This window comes from Pantherophis guttatus, chromosome 1 (genome assembly GCF_059756535.1).
Source record: "Pantherophis guttatus breed Tessera chromosome 1, ASM5975653v1, whole genome shotgun sequence".
Classification (NCBI taxonomy): domain Eukaryota; kingdom Metazoa; phylum Chordata; class Lepidosauria; order Squamata; family Colubridae; genus Pantherophis; species Pantherophis guttatus.
In genome coordinates, this window is record NC_142063.1 from 171,087,060 (window position 1) to 171,106,735 (window position 19,676).

Consider the following 19,676-nt stretch of genomic DNA (forward strand, 5'->3'; position numbering starts at 1 on the left):
AACAGAGTTCGAAGGGACCTTATAGGTCATCTAGTCCAACCACCCGCCATTTCTGACAAATGGCAGTCCAATCTTTTCTTGAAAGTCTCAAGTGATGAAGCTTCTACAACTTCCAAAGGCAAGTTGTTCCATTGGTTGATTATTCTCACTGTCAGAAAGTTCCTCCTCATTTCTAGGTTGAATCTCTCCTTGGTCAGTTTCCATCCATTATTCCTTGTCTGGCCTTCAGGTGCTTTGGAAAACAGCTTGACCCCCTCATCTCTGTGGCAGCACCTCAAGTACTGGAAGACAGCTATCACGGTCCTTCTCTTCATTAGGCTAGCCATGCCCAGTTCATGTAACCGTTCTTCATATGTTTTAGTCTCCAATCCCCTAATCATCCTGGTTGCTTTCCTCTGCACTTTTTCTAGAGTCTCAACATCTTTTTTATAGTGTGGTGACCAAAACTGGACGCAGTACTCTAGGTGTGGTCTTACTAGGGCTTTATAGAGTGGTATTAGTACCTCACTTGATTGTATTCCTCTGTTAATGCAATTTAGGACTGCATTGGCTTTTTTAGCTGCTGCTGCACACTGGTAGTTCATATTTAGCTGATTGTCCACTAAGACTCCAAGATCCCTCTCAAAGTCACTTCTGTTAAGCCTGGTTTTCCCCGTTTATATGTGTGCTTTTGGTTTTTCTTACCTAAGTGTAAGACTTTACTTTTCTCTACATTGAATTTCATTTTGTTAGATAGGGCCCAGTGTTCAAGTCTGTCAAGATCCATCTGGACCTTGAGCCCATCTTCTAGAGTGTTAGCTGTTCCTGCCAGCTTAGTGTCATCTGCAAATTTGGTGAGTTCCCCTTCTATTCCCTCATCTAAGTCGTTTATGAAGATACTGAAGAGTACTGGGCCTAAGACAAAACCTTGTGGCACCCCACTGTAGTTATAGTTAAGATTTTTTTAGGTGGGACATTTTATTAACAAAATTATTTGGTGATTTTTTTAGTCTAAACCAATTTGATTTCTCCTGTTCCTTATTTATATATGTAAAATAAACATGTGCACTATAACATGATGTTTATTTTAAAAACACTTTTCCACATCTGATGGCATTTATGATATAAAAAGATATCATAGGAATGAGAAATTTATAGTCCTCTAGTTGTAATATTTATACTTTCCAGCCTGTATAACCAAGTTGAGTAATGCTGCTAGTTTTAGAACTTAAATTAATTAAAGGCAAATGCAAGTTTTGTCTAATTATATATCTCAGATTTCTTTATAGGTAAAAGTGACTTGTGTAAAAGATGAAACCCGAGCAAATCTCAGTAGTATACCCTTTTAAAAAGATGTAAAACAAAGGCTTCTTTTTCTTTGATATGGTTTTTGCTAACCATTCTCTAATCTATGATCAAATGATGGGCCATTAGCTGTTGTATATAGATGATAGTATTCATATGGAACGAGTTGAAATGAGCGTTGATTAATTCTTGGAGATATATAGTATTAGGTTTAACACTTGGATGTCTTCCAGGCAGTCTAAATGTTCCTCTTGGTGGTTTTACAAAGCATTGATCCCAAAGACTCTTGGGTATTTCTTCCTTTCTTAAAAATCTCTTTTTCACAGACATAAGGAATAAGCAAAAAACAAAACAAAACATCTTCTATCCATTGGGTTTTGATTTATCTTACATTTCAAAACTTGTTTTGAAAAGTTGCCAATTGGTGACCATTCACAGCATCTTCTAAAATCAGCAGTTATTTTGTATGACCTTCGTTGAACTTCTAAATCAATGGAAGTTTCTAGAGAGAGTTGAATGAAGAATCACCCATCTGCCATTGCTGATAACATCATATTGAATTCAGCATATATCATCCTCCCTAAACAGTTCCCTTTAAACCCCATTTAAAACTATCATGGAAGATACATTTTATTAAACAGAACATGTTGATGTAATTCATATCATAGCTCTATCCAGTTGAGTGAAGGAATGGAACATTCATCATTGACTATCAAAAATCAATTAAAGTGGAGTTTGACAGCTGACTGGACACATTCAGCCCCACCCAATAATTTTGTTTGACCCCTAAAGTCCTTTTTCAGTTACTGTTGAAATTTGATTGTTGCACATAATTTCTGTACACTGTCAGATAAAATGCAGCCATCAAATGCTTTACATTTATTTTTGTTAATGGCTCAATAAGAATGATTGTTCGAAATTGCAGGAGCTACAACACTAATGTATTTTACAGCACTGATAACAATAACAATTATTTTAAATGGAAGGTCTTATTTGAGCAGGTTGTTAACGTAAGACTGAACAGATATCAAATCTTAAAACATGGTGTTTAACACGCTAATGAAAATGACAATGAAATGGGGGGACAAAGCACTCCTGGAAGGAGGTCTTCATAAATAAAGGGCCCAGTTATTTTGAAGCTCAGGAAATGGGATATAGGGAAATATATGAATGGATAGTGCAGGACAGACAGATTTCCTGAGGCTTTTTCTTATCCAGCCCTTCATTAACAAATAATGATGAACAATTTTGCTACATTAAAAATCCTGTCCTGTCCTGTCCTACCCTATCCTCAATTGTAGAGGTAGATGCCACATAAATATCTACAATAAATACCTAAATGACTCTCAGACATGATTATACTGGATCAAAAGAAAACAAATTGGAGAACTAGAATTTTTTCCTCTCTTGTTCTAAGTTACAGGAGGATATTACTATTACTTTTAGTTTAGTTTAGTTTAGTTTGGATTTATAAACCGCCCTTCTCCCGAAGGACTCAGAGTGGTGGACAGCCAAAGATAAAACACATACAATATAAAATTTAAAAAACAATTAAAAACATATTAAACAAATTTGGCCCATACTAATTAAAACACCCACTTTTTAAAAGCAAATTAAAATTGAACAATTAAAAAGAGTTAGGCCAGCCCAGCTTGTTGGAATAAAAAAGTTTTGAGGGCATGGCGGAAAGTGCGTAAATCCGGGATCCTCCATATCTCTGGGGGGAGCTCATTCCAAAGGGCAGGTGCCCCCACAGAGAAGGCTCTCCCCCTGGGGGCCACCAGTTGACACTGTTTGACCGACGGCACCCTGAGCAGCCCTTCTCTGTGGGAGCATACTGGCCAGTGAGAGGCTACTGGTGGCAGAAGGCAGTGTCATAGGTACCCAGGTCCTAAGCCATGGAGCACTCTAAAGGTGGTAACCAATACCTTGAAGCACACCCGGAAAACCACCGGGAGCCAGTGCAGCTCACGCAGGAGAGGTGTTACATGGGAGCGCCATGTCACTCCCATAACCATCCGCGCGGCCACATTCTGGACCAGTTGGAGCCTCCGGGTGCTCCTCAAGGGGAGCCCCATGTAGAGAGGATTACAGTAGTCCAGGCGGGACTTTAAATTTAAAAACTTTCAGTGTACCAGTAAACTTCTGTTACTAAAAAATAGGCTTTGGAGAACGAAAGACTGCCTCAATGGTTCAGCTAAATGGGTTTACAAAATAGGTTGCCCTGCTGGGAATAGTAAAGATTACGTGTGTGTGTTGGTGTATATATAATATTTATATTAATGAAATATAGTAATAAATGATGGGGCCCTGATGCCTGGTCTGGCTGAGGTCTTACATTGCTGCTTGGAATGGTTTTGGGGCAGGTAATTTCTGTGCAGACTCTCTCTTCATAGACCCCAATAGAGAATGAAGTGGTGGAAGACATACCGGTACCTAGAATACCACTGAAGGAAGATAAACGATAACTCTGGCCAGATACATTGTATGTAAAAAACTTTTCTCTGGACTTATTGTATGTCAATAAAAGCGACAAAAGGTCAGTATTATTGTGCCAGCTGGGAGCTCTGTTTAGAATGACTTAATCCCTCCAGAGTAGGGACTGGGGCAATATTTAAGGGTCAGTATGAGAACTGCTGTTGACACTTGGAGAATAAAGTTCTTCAGTTTCACTCCAAGCTATTTCAACTATTTTGTGTTGTTATCGGGGAGGAGATAGTATCTCTGGTGCTGTTGATTTGTCTTCCAGTGTGTTTCTACCATCTCCTTCCTGCCTAGTAAAGCCTTCAGGAAAGAGGTGTGTGGACACATTTGTTCTGTGGTCTATGCTTCTTGAAGAGAAGGAATGGTTTTGTCGGCTTTCAAAGAAACAGTTGTATGCCCCCTTCTTAACAAGCTGTTGTTGGATCCAGGGGATTTCGATAGATTTCTTGTTGTTGAGAAAATGATAAGATTGCAGCTATAAAGATTTTGGACAAAGTGGATTATCTGGATTCTTTCAGTTTGAATTCAGGCTGTGATATTGTACCAAGACAGATCTTGATGGCACTCATTGATGGCTTTGGCAGAACCTGGTAGTTTGTCAGTCCTGATAGTCCTTGATCTCTCAGCGGCCTTCAATACCATTGACTTGGACATCCTTCCGTTCCATCTCAAGCACTGGGCTGTGGCATGTCAGAAACCAGGCCATGCAAACAAGTGAAGCCCCATCCACGGGATACAGGTAGCACACAAAATCATGCCCCCTCCGGTCCATGGAAAAACCTCTCTCTACAGAACCTATCCCTGGTGCCCAAAAGGTTGGGGGCCACTGCTGTAAAGCATGGTCTTTCTTGAAACAGTGCCAACTGATGGGATCCAGTAGTTGTGGCTTTTCTGTTATGGGGCCTGCCCTCTGGAATAACCTCTCCCTCTTCTCCCTTCCCCAGCATATGGTTCCAGTCCTAGTGGCCTTCAGAAAGGCATTAAAAACGGGTGTATTCCTGGGGCATCAGGGCTGAAATGATCGTAGAGCCTTTCCAGAGTTTCAGTGTTTGGGTTGGGAGGCCATATCAGTAAATAAATGATGAAAATCAAAAGGCCAAGGAACAGTGGCAGTGCAAGTAGTTGTATTGGTTTTGAACTTCAGCTCCTATGATCCTTTGAACTAGGGCTGATGGGACTTGAACTTCAAAATATCTGGAAATGAATAAAGAGAGCTCATTCAGTCTGTATCCTATTGTGAGTAGAATCAGAAGGATTTACATTGAGCATGTTAGTTGGCAAAAATAAAATCCAACCTTTTGTTCTTGAGCTTATTCTTATGAGATTGCATGCTTGGTATATGTATTCTTTCCTAAGGCATCTATTTTCACATGGTGATATTGTATATCACCCCTCCCCTGCTTTGAATATGTTCCAGTAATTTGTTTTGTATATTAATTTTTTAAAAAACCTTTGTAATGATGGGCTTGACATTAATTAGTAATCATGGCAAATATATCCTAACAGCTGTTTGATACAATCAAGTTATTTCTTCATACCTAGTTAGAAATTCAGACTTCTGTTAAAATCAAGAACAGTTTTATATATTTTTTCTTTGGGATTGTGGGGTGCTCTTATTTTTCTCATTATATCTCAACAGCTTAATATAAATATGGAGAACTGAAGTCTTTCTCTTGGCTGAGAGCCAACTATCATAGATACATTATCTTGAGGTGTGTGCGTGTATTTATATTTATATTTAAATCTTTGGCTTGGTTCCTGGTTTTGAATTGAGATATTGTTTGTTTTAAAGGACTTTGAAGATCATGGGCTTTAGTGATTGTAGCCGTTGGCATTCCTATCATAACTAATGGCTTCATCAGTACTCCTAAAAAGATCTGGGCATGAGTAGAGACTAAACATATTTGTTCCATTTCAGTCATAATTTTATCAAGTGCCATTTGTTTCAATGTTCACATATTTGTTACGTTACTCACATTTACTGTATTTGTAAAGATACTATATAGAATCTTTCCATTCTTCATCTGTTTTGCCACTCACAAAACAGGTAGACAGCTAGTATAATGGTGGCAGACATGGGCATGTGACAGACATACATACATGTTGGGGGGTAGACTTAGAGATTTTAGAAATAGTCTTCCTGTGGTAAAAACAGTCTGGTAGGGATGAATGTTGATAGTTCTGCTTCCCTGTGATGAGCTAGTAGCATCTTCTCTGTGTTTTGGAGAAACACCAACCTTCTGGATCATGTTTTAGGAGACTTAGAAGATCATAAGTTAGGGAAGAATGGACAAATATTGTCTCTTTCCCTGTTCTGGCAACAGGAAAAAGACCATATAATTTGCCTTTAACCTATTCTTGACCTCTCTGGTTTTTTTTACTTCAAAGGTGGAGAGTTGTTTATTTTACATTTAGATGAAAAACATTATTTTTAATACCTGTTTTGCTTATGAAGATCAAATCTAATTCATTTAGTATAGAAGTGTGATATATAAGTAGCCTGCTGAATGAAATAGAACCCATGCATTTCTGTTATTATTTATTTAAAATATTACAATTGAAAAAACTGCCACAGTTGCTTACATAAAATCAAGACCACAGTTACTAGCCACAGTAAAGCTAGAAGTCTAAAGAATGGAGAAATTTAATAATAATCTGTTCTACCCTTTATTCCATCTCTATCTTGGGAGAAAGTATTTATAATTTCCCTGCTCCCATTTGCCATTTTCCCCCTTTATCATATTTTTGTGTTTGGCTGATGAAGGTTTTATCCTTTCACAATCATATATTAAGCGAATATAGCAGAATTCATTAAGAATCATCAGTAATTATAATGGTTTGTTAAATAATAAAGTAAAACCAGGTTTTAGATCAAATAATATTTGCATCAGAATTCATGTTCCCTCAAGTGTGTTTCCATTAGACGGGGGGGGGGCAATTAATTTTCCCAAGGGGCCACATGAAAAACAGGGACTGTTGTCCCCACCCCTGCCATGGGCCAGACAGGGCCAGTAAAAGGGCCAGAGGTGGCTTGTGGGCCGTGAAATGCCCAGGTCTGCATTAGACAAAGAGGAGCCAGCATTTTAAAGAAGCAGTTTTGTTGTTTGAAAGCATGTATGAGGGGGAATGTTATCTATACGCTCTGGTCTAAAAAAAGTTACAACACTTCCCTAACATCTGAATGGAAACTTTTACGAATCCAAACAGATGGGTGTGGATGAAGCAGAACACCAATATGGTCCTGGGAAAGTGGGTAGAGTTATTCAATAATTGTGTCACCGGGCTAGGATATAAGTTTTATTTGGTGTCTCACCTATTACTCCCAGGGCTTGAAGTTTAGGGGAGGCAACTTATATTATCTTTTCAGCCTTCATGGAGTTGAATTTATTTATTATTTACCCTATTTAATTAAAAATGCTGGGGGAAAAGTAGGAAATGGGTGAAAGAGTGAAGCCCTGCTTTGCGGGGGGGGGGAGCAGTGTTTACTATTTATTTTAAAGGCTTATTGTTCAGATAGTAAATTCTTTTATTTAAATTAGTCCAAATAAAGTCATATGTTGGTGATTTATATTCATATTAATTTATGATTTTTCTTTATGCCAAAGATAGATATTGCCAACCCCACTTTTTCACAAAAAAATCTCAATCTGCTGTGAAATAAATTGAAACTGACATAAGGAAATGGCATCCAAAATTCTTTGTTCCATAGAACATAGAGCAGTCTCCTGCTTTTGATGTGTAACTCGCCATTTTTATTTCCATTATTATTTACCAGAATATGGTACGTACATTATTATTCCTTATGTAACTTTTTGTAGCATATTCATTTGAAGCAATAACTGTAATCAAGTGCTTTCTGTAGCTTTGAGTAAGGCTTCTACACTTCTCAACTGGCAAATTGTCCCACTCTTTAGCTTTGATGGTTCTTTTTCTCAACTGCATTTTAGTGTTTTCTATCAATGTCCTATTGCAGGGGTGTCAAACTTGTGTCGGCATGGTGGTGTCATGTGACATATCGGGACTTCCCTCCCTTTGCTAAACCGGGTGGGGGTGTGGCCAGCATGTGAGACATCTGGTCTGTGGGCCGCAAGTTTGACACCCTTGTTCAGGCCTCATAGCAGGCCACTTCAGAACAATCCAATGTCTGCTTTTCTAACATTCTTGGATTTTCTTAGATGTATGTTTTGGACTATTCTCTTGCTGGAGCCATAACCTGGGACTGAAGCAGCTTTCTAAAACAGGGCATTATGTTTTGCTCCAGAATGCCTTTTCTTTGGGGAAAAAGTGGATGGTTACCAATACTTTTGGCCACATCTGTATGCATGTTACCTTAAGCTGATGCTATTACTACTGTATTATATCAGTACTTACAGTGTTTTTATGTTATATCTAAAGCTCAAAATATATTTGTCAGAGTCTGGTGAAACTCTTGTAATTTTACATTGTGATCATCAAGTTGAATGTGTTCCACTGATTTGTGTCTTTTGGAGCAACTAGGCACTTTACAAACCCTAATTTGTATTTGCAATCAGCAAAATAAGGTGTATTTTATCTTTCCTGGGTTGCTATAGAGCTGCTGTGTTTTATCTAGTGGGCCACCGGTTGTGAATTACTAGTGTAGATGCATTCCTTTATTTTAATGTTCATATATTTCATTTCCTATTCAATGCAATGACTCATGCCTGGCATAGAAAATTTAGCTTTGTAAAGCTCTCCTATTCTTGTATTCCTTTGCTTTGTTGTCATTGTGATAATGACCTTGACATTTAGTGCCAGCCTTAAGAAAGGTAAAATTGTTAGTATTAATTTGTTTTTTTGGAATAGTTTCCTTCGCAAGGTGAGAAATAGAGATGTCTAAGTAAACAACTATAGTTTCTACTTAGCATTTATTAATTTCAACTGACTATTTTTTAAATATATGATTAGGAAAACATTTGCATAATATGTCCCAAAGCACTACTCTTTACATAAAGGATATGCTCATAAAATAATGTCAGAATGGTTTGATGTTATACACAAACATGGGAGGCATTCCTTAGGCAAGGAGCATGTGCGTTCATGTTGCTATTCAGTATTCATTTAAGAAGTGCTGAGATAAATTAAACACAATTCCCGCCTTCAACCTTTCTCCTTTTTAAAAATTGTAATATGGTACCTATAGATAAAAGTTCAGCCTGATGTAATTTATGTCATATCCAGACAGTGCTGCTATTTCCATAATTATGAGAATGTTGTATAAAAGACTGCAGTTTAAAAAAAAAAAGCAATGCTTTGAACTTACAGCAATATTGCAATTCAGAAATGTTTAGTGAGGCTTTGGAAGTATTTAAAAGAAATCGTTTTAAACTCACAGATCCTTGAGAAACTTACTTCTGGTAAGATGGTGGTGGGAGTGGGTGCTGAATGATGCTGTCTTCATGTTTGTTTGTGATGTGTGTTTCGGGGTGTTGAGAGCTAGTGAAGCTTAGGGCATCGGGGTGCCCAGTTTGGTTAATAAGGAAAATGGGAGGTTCCTGGTCTTGAGAAAAGGGGGCAGGGAATAGATTTTAGGATGAGACTGCCATTGGATGGACAGTCTATCCCATTGTAGGGATAGACTACAATATTGTGATGATAGGCATAAGGAGATACCGTATAGTGGGAAATGGGGAGTGGCTCATACTCCAGATGCAGTACAGTTGTCTTATACCAGTTCTGAATTCCATCTCCCTGGTCTTAGCTCTGGTACTTTGTTAGCAGACCTTCAGAGACCCTGGCTTTTGGCTGTTGCTACGAAATACCTGTCTGTAATAAGCTTTCCCTCACGAGTGATTTATTCACTGATGAGATGACCAACAAGGCATGTATTATTGAGGCCTTGCTTGGTCTGGAAGGGGAGGTAGCCCTTTCGGCTAGCCGGGTTTCTGGTGTGGCATCAGTTGAGACCCCTGGCAGGATAGAAGTATGTTGATTGTCATCTGAGAATATTTTATGACTTTCTGGGTTACTGCATCACCAGATATGAGACCTTCTTCATTAATTTGGGATCTAGGGATCATTTTAGATTATTGCTGTTGTACCAGCCTCCCTGCTATACAACAACTTCTTTGCTTAGCTCCTTCACTCACAGCTCCTTGATTTGACTTCTTGCTTAGCTCCTTGACTCCAAGTTTAGCTTTTTGACTTGACTTGAAGATTTGGGGGATCTACATTTCAATCTACATTTTATAGTGTGTGGTTTGAGGCAGTTTGGGAGTTCATGGCCACCATGATGGCATGGGATTATCTCAGATCATCCAGAATCTGACATAGGACAGTGATCAGGTACCAGATGAAAGCAATGGCTTTGAGTGGTTCTTCAGTTGGGGGAACTTTAGATGTCTCCCTTGTCATTGTCTGATCATGCCTGATAACCTTGGAGTTCTCTACTGCCACAATCCACCGCAGGAAGCCTGACCCATTAGATTGATCAACCCCCAGTGACTGATGGACCCAGTTGGGTTTCAGAGGGAGCTGAGGACAGTTCCTGCTGGTTGGCTGCATGGTCTAACTGAAGCTTTGGTTGCCACTTGTAATAAGGGGATGTCTGAGGCTTTGGATCAGATCGTGCTCAAGCAACATCTTCCCTCTTAGGAATCCTGTCGCTTTCTGTGGTTTATGTAGGAGCTGAGGGAGATGAAATGAGAGAAGAGATGTTTAGTGCGTCTTTGGCACTCAGCAAGGAAAAGCTTGATCAAACATGGATTAGATATGTTTTAAACATTAAACATGGAGCTGCTCTTAAGGTCTACCTTGTGGCAGTAAGGGTCTTCAAGTGTCAGTACTTCTTTGCCATTATTTCATCCACAGACAGCCATTGTGCAGTCCTGTTTCGGGTGACACAAGCCTCTTACTTATGTTTGTGGGGAGTCAGAGAAACTCTTGCAGGGGTTCGTGGAGGAATTTATTCAGCATCTGCCAGACAAAGTTGCTCAAATTTTCTTAGAATTAGATGCTGGCCTTGTTGCAGGTCTGGAGGAGATGCCTGGAGAAGAGTTTTGTCCAGGTATCTGGGAGCAGTTTGAAATTTCTTTGAGGAAGTAGATAGGGTCTTTAGAACTATGACCTCAGCTACCTGTTCTTTAGATCAATGCCCTGGTTTGTTAAAGCAGCCTTGGGTGTGCCATGTGAGTGGGTTCTAAGCAGTGGTGAATTCTTTAAGTGAGAATATTGTCCCTTTACCACTTAAGGAGGCCTTGGTTGCCTCTTCCTCAAGAAACCATCTCTGGACTCCAGTACAATGGACATTTTTTGTCCCATATCTAGCCTTCTCTTTGGGGGAAAGGTGATTGAGAAGGTGGTTGCACAGCAGCTTCAGAGAACCTTAGAAAAAGTAAATTATCTGACTCTCATGGACGCTGCTTATAGTCATGTCCTAGTTACTTCCTGATTGGACTACTGTAATGTTTTCTACATGAGGCTTCCCTTGAAGAGTATCCAGAAATGTCAGCTAGTGCAGAATGTAGTGGTGCAAGCTGTTATGTATATGTATTGGTTGCCAATTTGCTTCTAGTCCAATTCAACATGTTTTAACTTTTAAAGCCCTTCATTGCATGGGATCATATTATCTGAGAGAGTGCCTCACCCCAATTATAGCAGATCTGTCCTTCTCATCAGATCAAATAAAGAAGGCATACTGCTGGTTCTGTCTGTTAGGGAATTACTCTTGGTGGGACCCAGAAGATAAGCCATTTCAGCTGTAACACCTTTGGAACATTCTATCCCCTGAAGTGAGGTTAGTTCCATCTCTGTTAATGTTGTTCCTTAAGAGCTGGTTGTCTCATTGGACCTAGAGCTCCCATGGGATTGAGATGGCTCCATGGTTAATATTCATTCTTATATTTTCTGTTTTTTTACTTTTGAATAATAACTCTCTGGGTTATGAGATCTACAAGACTGGTTAGTCTTCATCTGCTCTCCCAACCAAATCCTTAAGCCTTTTTCAGTTGGGGCAATCTTTGGGGTATATTAATAGGCAATATTATGAATGTCCTTCACAAAAATCCCCCAGTCATGGGGTCTCTGTCTCTCTCTTTCTCCCTCACTCCTTCCGTCCCTCTCCCTCTTGCCCCCTCCCTCCCCCCTCTCTTTTCTGGTTTTTTACTTTTGAATAATGCCTGCCTTTGTCTGTGTGTGTGTGTGTGTGTGTGTGTGTATTGTTTTAATTAATCGTATGCCATCCAGAGTTACTTTCTGTGAGATAAATATGATAAATAAAATAAATAAAATTCTTTAATTATACTCTACCAGAGCACATCTGGAAGATCTTTTTTGAAATGCTAAAGCATCAGTGTCTTTTGCAAGACTTGTGTGGTTGATTCAGAAGCTGCTCTTGACTATCTCTACATGAATATCCCTTTGTAGCTGCTTTTCTTTAGCTCCTTGAATTGATTTGGTTCATAATCCTGAGATAATCCAATTTTGGGAAAATAAATAAAAATATCTATCTTTAATCGACTTTTTATTAGTTGAAAGATGTGTTATAAATGTATTACTGTGCTTGGGAAGCAAAGACTTCTCCCAAGTAAAAATAAAACAAGGATAAAATATGTATGGGAACAAAATACAGCATGCAAGTAAATAAAAAGTTATGGCTTTCTCTAATATATAGTATACAAATAATAGGGAAACTGAAACCTGTTAACTGAAGGTTATGTTATGTAGTACTTGACCTTGAGCAGTACATTTTAATTGGAGTAACTGATGAGATTAGCAATTAGTTATTCAATTAATGTACTATAAACAGATAAGGATTTATTAAGTGTGTGGCAGCAGATGTAGTAAATTCTTAATTTTATGAGTTAAGATATTGTAATGGTAGTCTAATATCTGTCAATAAGTTATTTTGTAATATATTAAAATTTACATAATATATGTAAATTTAAACATGGTTCTTTGTATTCCAAAAGTAGGTTTGTCATAGAAGATTTTGCAGTGAATTGGCTTTGAAGGAATTGTTTTAGTCTTTCATCTGTTTAGTTTTGATCCTTCAGTACTAATTGTATGAGAGTTTTTGTTTTTGTTTTTATTGATTATAGACCCACAGTACACTTGATTAAAACTTCAATTTGGGCAATAATGAAATTAATTTAAAATGATACTTTCAGATAATCAATCTATTTCCCTCCTTCAATTTGAGTAACAAATTAAAAGGAATTTGATGATATCTTTTCAATCTGAAAAGTGCTACCGAGGTCTTCTTGGTTTTTGATTACCATAAGCTAATGTGGCTCTTCTCTTACAGACTCTCTAATTTGAATATAATTCTTGTGTACAAACCTGGGATTCTCTATGCCAATATTTTTTAAAAATGGGTGAACCTGCTGTAAATTATCTTGTAAATTTAGTTATCAAGAAATGTAACCAGAAATGTAAGTCAGAGTTAAAAAATTCCTCTGTGACTTGACTTATGCTTGTTATTGTTTCCTGTAGTAGTTGACAAATAGTTGACAAGGTGAGTTAAGCAGCTGGAGGGTTGTGTCCAGCAATAGTACTTAGACTTATATACCACTTCACAGTGCTTTACAACCTTCTCTAAGTGATTTACAGAGACAACATATTACCCCAAACCATCTGGGTCCTCATTGTACTGACCTCAAAAGACTAGAAGGCTGAGTCAACCTTGCGCTGGTTGACTACTGAAACTACTGAACTATAGGCAGTTGGCAGTCAGCAGAATTAGCCTGCAATACTGCAATTTAACCATCATGCCACCACGGTCCATCATTCTCATCATCCTTATGTATGCTCAACATAGAGAAATTTTTGATATGGAACAGTAAAAGTCCAATGGCTGTGGAGTGGTAGAGGTGATCATAGTATTAAGATAAAAGCCCCACCCCTTGGGTATGTGCATCAATGTCAGGCTACTCAGTATTGATCTTATAGCCATAACTCTACTAATCTTCACAAAGCTTCCTGCCCTCCCTGATCTTCCCAATCTATTATATCTTTCATTTGCAAAGTATTGTGCATACACATTTTTGCAGTGTCAATAGATTAGTCTTCTAATACTTAAGTAAAATAAACATTGTTCTAAGCTTAATAAAGTTTGATTATTGGCCATTCAAATTACACCATAGACTCATACCTAGCCCAGTTATAATTATATAATTATTATGATTGCATGATATCCACAATCTCTATGATACTTCTTTCTCTCTTCAATATTGCTTGTTGTCACTCAGTTCTTATTGTTAGATGCCATTATATGCTGATGAAGAGATGTTTCCTCATATTTCAATTTAAACTTTTCTTAAACAGAATAACAGAGTTGCAAGGGACGTTGGAAATCTTCTAGTCCAATAGATGGATGATGTTTATCTGAAATGGTATACATTTTCCTCCCCTGCTCAGGCAGGAAATCCTATGCCATTTCAGACAAACATCTGTCATCATTTGGCTGAAGTCTGTGGCATATGAAAGATTACAACTTGGAACATAGCAATAGCACTTTACAGTATTCTCTCAGTAGTTTAGTAGTCAGCATATTGCCCCCAACAGTCTGGCTCCTAATTTTACTTTACTTGAGCTGGTCAGGATCAACCTGGGGGCAGTTGACAGAATTAGCCTGCAATACTGTATTCTAACCACTGTGCTATCAGGGCTTTAAATATTTACTAAATATTTACTAATATTTACTAAATATTTAGTAAAGGACAAGTGTCGAATGGAAAAGAAATATGTTGAGTGTGAGACTAGGGGGTGAAGAAGACTAACATATTTAAATGAAGGTGGTTTGATCATATGGAATAGAATTGATGAATATGAATTAAGAGGCTAAAATATTTATCAGAAAGTATGAATTAGTGTCATTTCTGTTGTGAATACATGTAAAAGTAGGAGTCTATGTACTGGTGATAATTGCACGTTATGCTAAATGATGGTGCTGGAAAAACAAGAGACAAATTTATTTATGTAATATTTGGTGTGAATGTGATCCAGGGGAAAATGTTTTTTTTTTAGGTGACGTGATAGGATGGGTGGGAATGAGAGGACGTTCAGAAAATTATTATGAATATAACATCTGTGTCTGACAATTGAAAGAATGCTATTGTTGTTACCCTGTGTAGGGGGAATGTAGTAAGAGTGAATGCAGAAATTAGTTAGTTAGTAAAATGTGCCTAGAAAGATGTTTGACAAAATTCCAATGAGGAAGGTAGAAGAGGTGACTGAGCCAAATTTATGAAGTGCAATTTGGCTTTATGTTGGTCAGCAGATGTACAACTGACACTTTATTCTTCAGAAGATTACTGAGAAATATATAAATATGAGACAGATAGTTTACTGTATTATTTGTTGTTAAGGAAGAAGGAAATTACATTTATATTTAAAGTGAATTATAGAAAGTTAGCACAAATATAGAATTGTAGACAAATTGTTGAGTCTGGTAAGTGTAGCATGTGCTGGTAGAGCATGAATGAATGTAAATGGAATTCTTGGCAAATGGGGTAACATTAAGCACAGAATAAAACAAGATATTTCTTTGGTTATTTTATTCATTCATTCACCAATGTATAAGAAATGTTTCTGGTAATGTTAGAGGTGTATTGTTTGGGGACAACAATACAATTGTACTTTAATATACAGATGATAATGAATGAATACACAAATGATTCAATAATAGATTGTATTATGCCAAGAATACTATGAATCTAAAATCAATGTATCAGAAATAGTTGTTATGTGACAGGACAAATAAAGAAAGAATGGTTGAAAAATTAAGGCAAGTGGATGAACTTGTGTACCTTGGTTGAATGTTTGTATGTTTATACATTTATATAAATTAGTTCAGCATAGTTAGAAATTGAATGTTTATAAATTTTAAAATGTGCACCTAAAATGCATTGTATGAAACAATGTATATATAGGCATGGTGGCAGTAAGGATGGCATAAGAATATAAAAGCCTGGGAAGATATGTTGTTTAATTAAATTAGATTATTTCTGGACTTTTCCATATGTATGTATGCATGTATATATGTATGAATGTATGTATGTTTTATACATACACATACCTACCTACCTACCTACCTACCTACCTACCTACCTACCTACCTACCTACCTATCTATCTCACACATACACGTGTGTGTCTGTCTCTGTGTGTGTATAAATGTAAACTCCTTTTCTTTTACTGGATTTTTAAATTTTCACCTGATTTAGATGGTCTGAATCCTTTTTTAAATACAAACTGGAGAGGCTGAAGCTGTCCAAGTCAGATAACTTTATAACTATTCAATCAGAATAGAGCTGGAAGGGACCTTCAAGGTCTTCTAGTCCAACCCTCTGCTCAAGCAGGAGACCCTATTCCATTTCAGACAAGTGACTGTCCAGTCTCTTCTTAAACACCTACTGTGAAGAAGTGCCCACAATTTCTGATGGCAAGCTATTCGATTCGTTAATTGTCTTCACAGTTAGGAAGTTTCTCCTTAATTCCAGGTTGCTTCTCTCCTTGATTAGTTTCCATCCATTGTTTCTTGTCCTGCCCTCTGGTGCTTTGGAAAATAAGTTGAACCCCTCCTCGTTGTGGCAATCTCTCGGGTACTGGAATGCTGCTATCATGTCCTCCCTAGTCCTTCTTTTCTCTAGATTAGCCAAAGCAAAATCCTGCAACCGTTCTTCATATGTTCTCCAGGACTTTAATCATCTTAGTTGCTCTTCTTTGCACTTTTTGTAAAGTCTCAACATCTTTTTTGTAATGTGATATTATTTCATTTCAAAAACTTCACAAGTTTAAAAATGAATTTAAGTATAACTTTATCAGAATTATCAATATTGATTTTTAAAATGTCAACTAATTGAAAAAAATTAAAAGGTACAATAGCAGAACCATGTGAACTAATGTAAGCATTTTTAAATGTAATTAAAAATGATTATTGTCTTAAATTATTCTGAAAAAACATTGGTCTTATTTTAACTATTTGAATCACTATTGAATTTGTACATGATTTATTTATTTAATTTAATTTTATCCTGCCTTTATTATTTTTATAATTAACTCAAGGCAGAAAACATGCCTAATATTCCTTCCTTCCCATTATCCTTCCCGTTATCCTCACAACAACACTGTGAGGTGGGTAATGGTTTATATTTAATGGAACCAAATGATCTAGCTTTGCAACAGGTAAAATTCATTAGTTTTTATAAAACACAGCTTCTGTTTGCTGCCTAACGAAAACTGAGGCTTGCCTACTTTCTTTATACTGTGAGAAAGTCCTGGTACCCTAAACATTTCATTTTGTGTAATAAAGATGTTGTCTGATACTTTCTTCAAAAAATGTCTTTGTGCTGTAAAAAAAATATTCTTCACCAACTTTTTCATATATTAAAAAGTTAATATTGGAGGAAGCAAGAGGCTTCTCTATGGCAAATGGTATTTTTTGAGACATTGGATATTCTTGTGATAGCATGGGACTCGGTATAGGATATAATTTAGTATCAGTTAAAATGAATCCTATTGTATTAGTGCCCTATAATATTTAGGCTTGAGTTGAGTACAGTACTCTGTTACCCCAGAGCAAGTACATGAACATTATGTTTTAGCAGATTAACAGATTAACAGAGTTGGAAGGGACCTTGTAGGTCTTCTAGTCCAATGCCCCGCCCAAGCAGGAGACTCTACAGCTGTGATGCCACGCGGAGCCATATGAGTGGGCATGTGACTGTTGTCCTAGCTCAGCTCTGAAATCAGCCAACTGATTTTTGGGTCTTCTGGGCCACTGGAAGTCAGGAAACAGGCTGTTTCTGCTCTCCGGAGGGCCTCCGGGGTGGGGGGTGCAGAAGGCCTGTTTTTCGCTCTCCTCAGGTTCCAGAGGCTTTCTAGGAGCCTGGGGAGGGCGAAAACAGCCTTCCCCACCCTGCCAGAGACCCTCCGGAGGCTGGAAATGGCCCGTTTGTCGACTTCCGGGGGGAGCATGGGCACATGCACAGGGGGGTGGGTGCATTGAATTATGGGTGTGGGTACATGCCCGCACGACCCTCCGCACTCCTTTCGCTTTCAGCACACAGCAAAAAGGTTAGCCATCACTGCCGTACACCATTTCTGGCAGATGGTAGCCCAGTCTCTTCTTGAAAGCTTCCAGTGATGAAGCTCCCACAACTTCTGAAGGCAAGCTGTTTCATTGGTTGATTGTTCTCACTGTCAGAAAATTTCTCCTTATTTGTAGGCTAAATCCCTCCTTGATCAGTTTGCATCCATTATTGATTGTCTGGCCTCGGGTGCTTTGGAAAATAGCTTGACCCCCTCCTCTCTGTGGCAGCCCTTCAAATATTGGAACACTGCTATCTTGTCTCCCTTGGTCCTTCTCTTCACTAGACTAGCCATGCTGCGTACTTGCAACCGTTCATTGTATGTTTTAGCCTCCAGTCCCCTAATCATCTTGGTTGCTCTTCTCTGCCTGTAGTATACACCTATGGCAACGTTTTACCTTCTAACATCAATCCGGGTGTCATGCAAATAGGCGTAGGTATGTTCAAGTAGATCAAGTAAGAGGTAGCTTCCTCAGAAGAGTCCTGTTGCGGAGCTTTACCAAGGAGTGCATGTTTTAGGTAACAAATGGCTGTTTTAGTAACAAAATAAAATTGCAGGATTTCTGAGGACCCATATGAATTGATTTAGTGTTGTATCTGAACCTTATGACTGATTTACTAGAAATGGTTAAAGAATGACACTTTAAATAATATTTAAATGATTATCTTCACTGATGCTCTTCTAAATTAGGATAAGACAGACAAATTAATAGTTTGCAAGGTGTCTTATGCAGAATCTTTCCTGTTTTTTTATTTAAAGCCTTGCATTGTTCTTTTACTGGCTCTTGCACAATAAATCCTGCAATGATATAACATTGCTTGGATTTGTTTTTCTGATATAAATTTTCATTTCACTTGTACTTTGTTTTTCAGTGTGTTTTCAGCAATTATATTTTTTAGAATTTGATATTCTTAAATATAATGGTATACAGTGTGAAAACCTTTACATTATAAAAAGAAGTGTGCTCAAATTGTGATTAATGAGAAAACATACTTATGTTTCATTTGCAGAATCCTTCACATTGGGTGAATGTTCACCATCTGGAATACACAGATGGTGGAATCCTGGATCCAGATGACATCTTGGCAGATGTTGTGGAAGACAAAGATAAGGTTGATGGAGAATAATTTCTTTATTTTTAAAGAGAAAGTGTCTGATTAAATTAAGAGATAATTTGTATAGAATAACCTCATGCTAAATTTGTATGTTTAACAGATTGCCTATATGACTAATATCAGGTTGAATGTGTTAAATGTTTATATTGCAGTCTCATTTTTGTTTTTGTTTTTGTTGAACTCAGCAAAAATTCTTGAAAAAATACCTGATATATATTGTTAGCATATATTAAGTATTCAATAGGAAAAAGAAACCTTGAGTGCCCTTATGGTTTTGAAATTTGAGAAGCTCATGGGACTAAGCATTGATTTTAGATGTCTAAATTTGATTCTTTGATTTCACAAAGATAATGGCATTGTCCTGCATAAATAAATGTATTTCTTCATTCTATATGTTATAAAAGGTTTAATTGATCCACAATTTGAAACAATGCATGCATCCTTCCGACAGGACAGTATTTTCACAGAAATTCCATTGCCTCTACATTGATTGATAATAGCAAACATATTTGTGCTCTTCATTTGTGTCTCTTCCATATATTCTTTATAAAAATATATGAAAGTTGAAATAATGCACTTATTCTAAATGAATTCATTACTTTTAAATGATTGGTTCTTAATTTTTCTACTGAACAGGGTTTAGAAAAATTATTTGTACAAAAAGATTTTTTCTCCTCCTCCTTCCCAAAGTAAAAAAACTTCTTCCTTCATAAAGTAAAAAAAAACAAAACCCAGACTTCTGATT

At 37.4% G+C, this 19,676-nt stretch overlaps 1 protein-coding gene across 3 annotated transcripts in view; it reads left to right on the forward strand.

The window, feature by feature from the left end:
* PARD3B (par-3 family cell polarity regulator beta) overlaps nt 1–19,676 on the forward strand; it is a 568,533-nt gene that overhangs the window by 14,525 nt on the left and 534,332 nt on the right. For all 3 annotated transcript variants that reach the window (XM_060688120.2, XM_060688124.2, XM_034431407.3), the window contains exon 2: nt 18,827–18,928. In XM_060688120.2, coding sequence (XP_060544103.2) covers nt 18,827–18,928 — 102 coding nt within the window. The remainder of the gene's footprint in view (nt 1–18,826; nt 18,929–19,676) is intronic.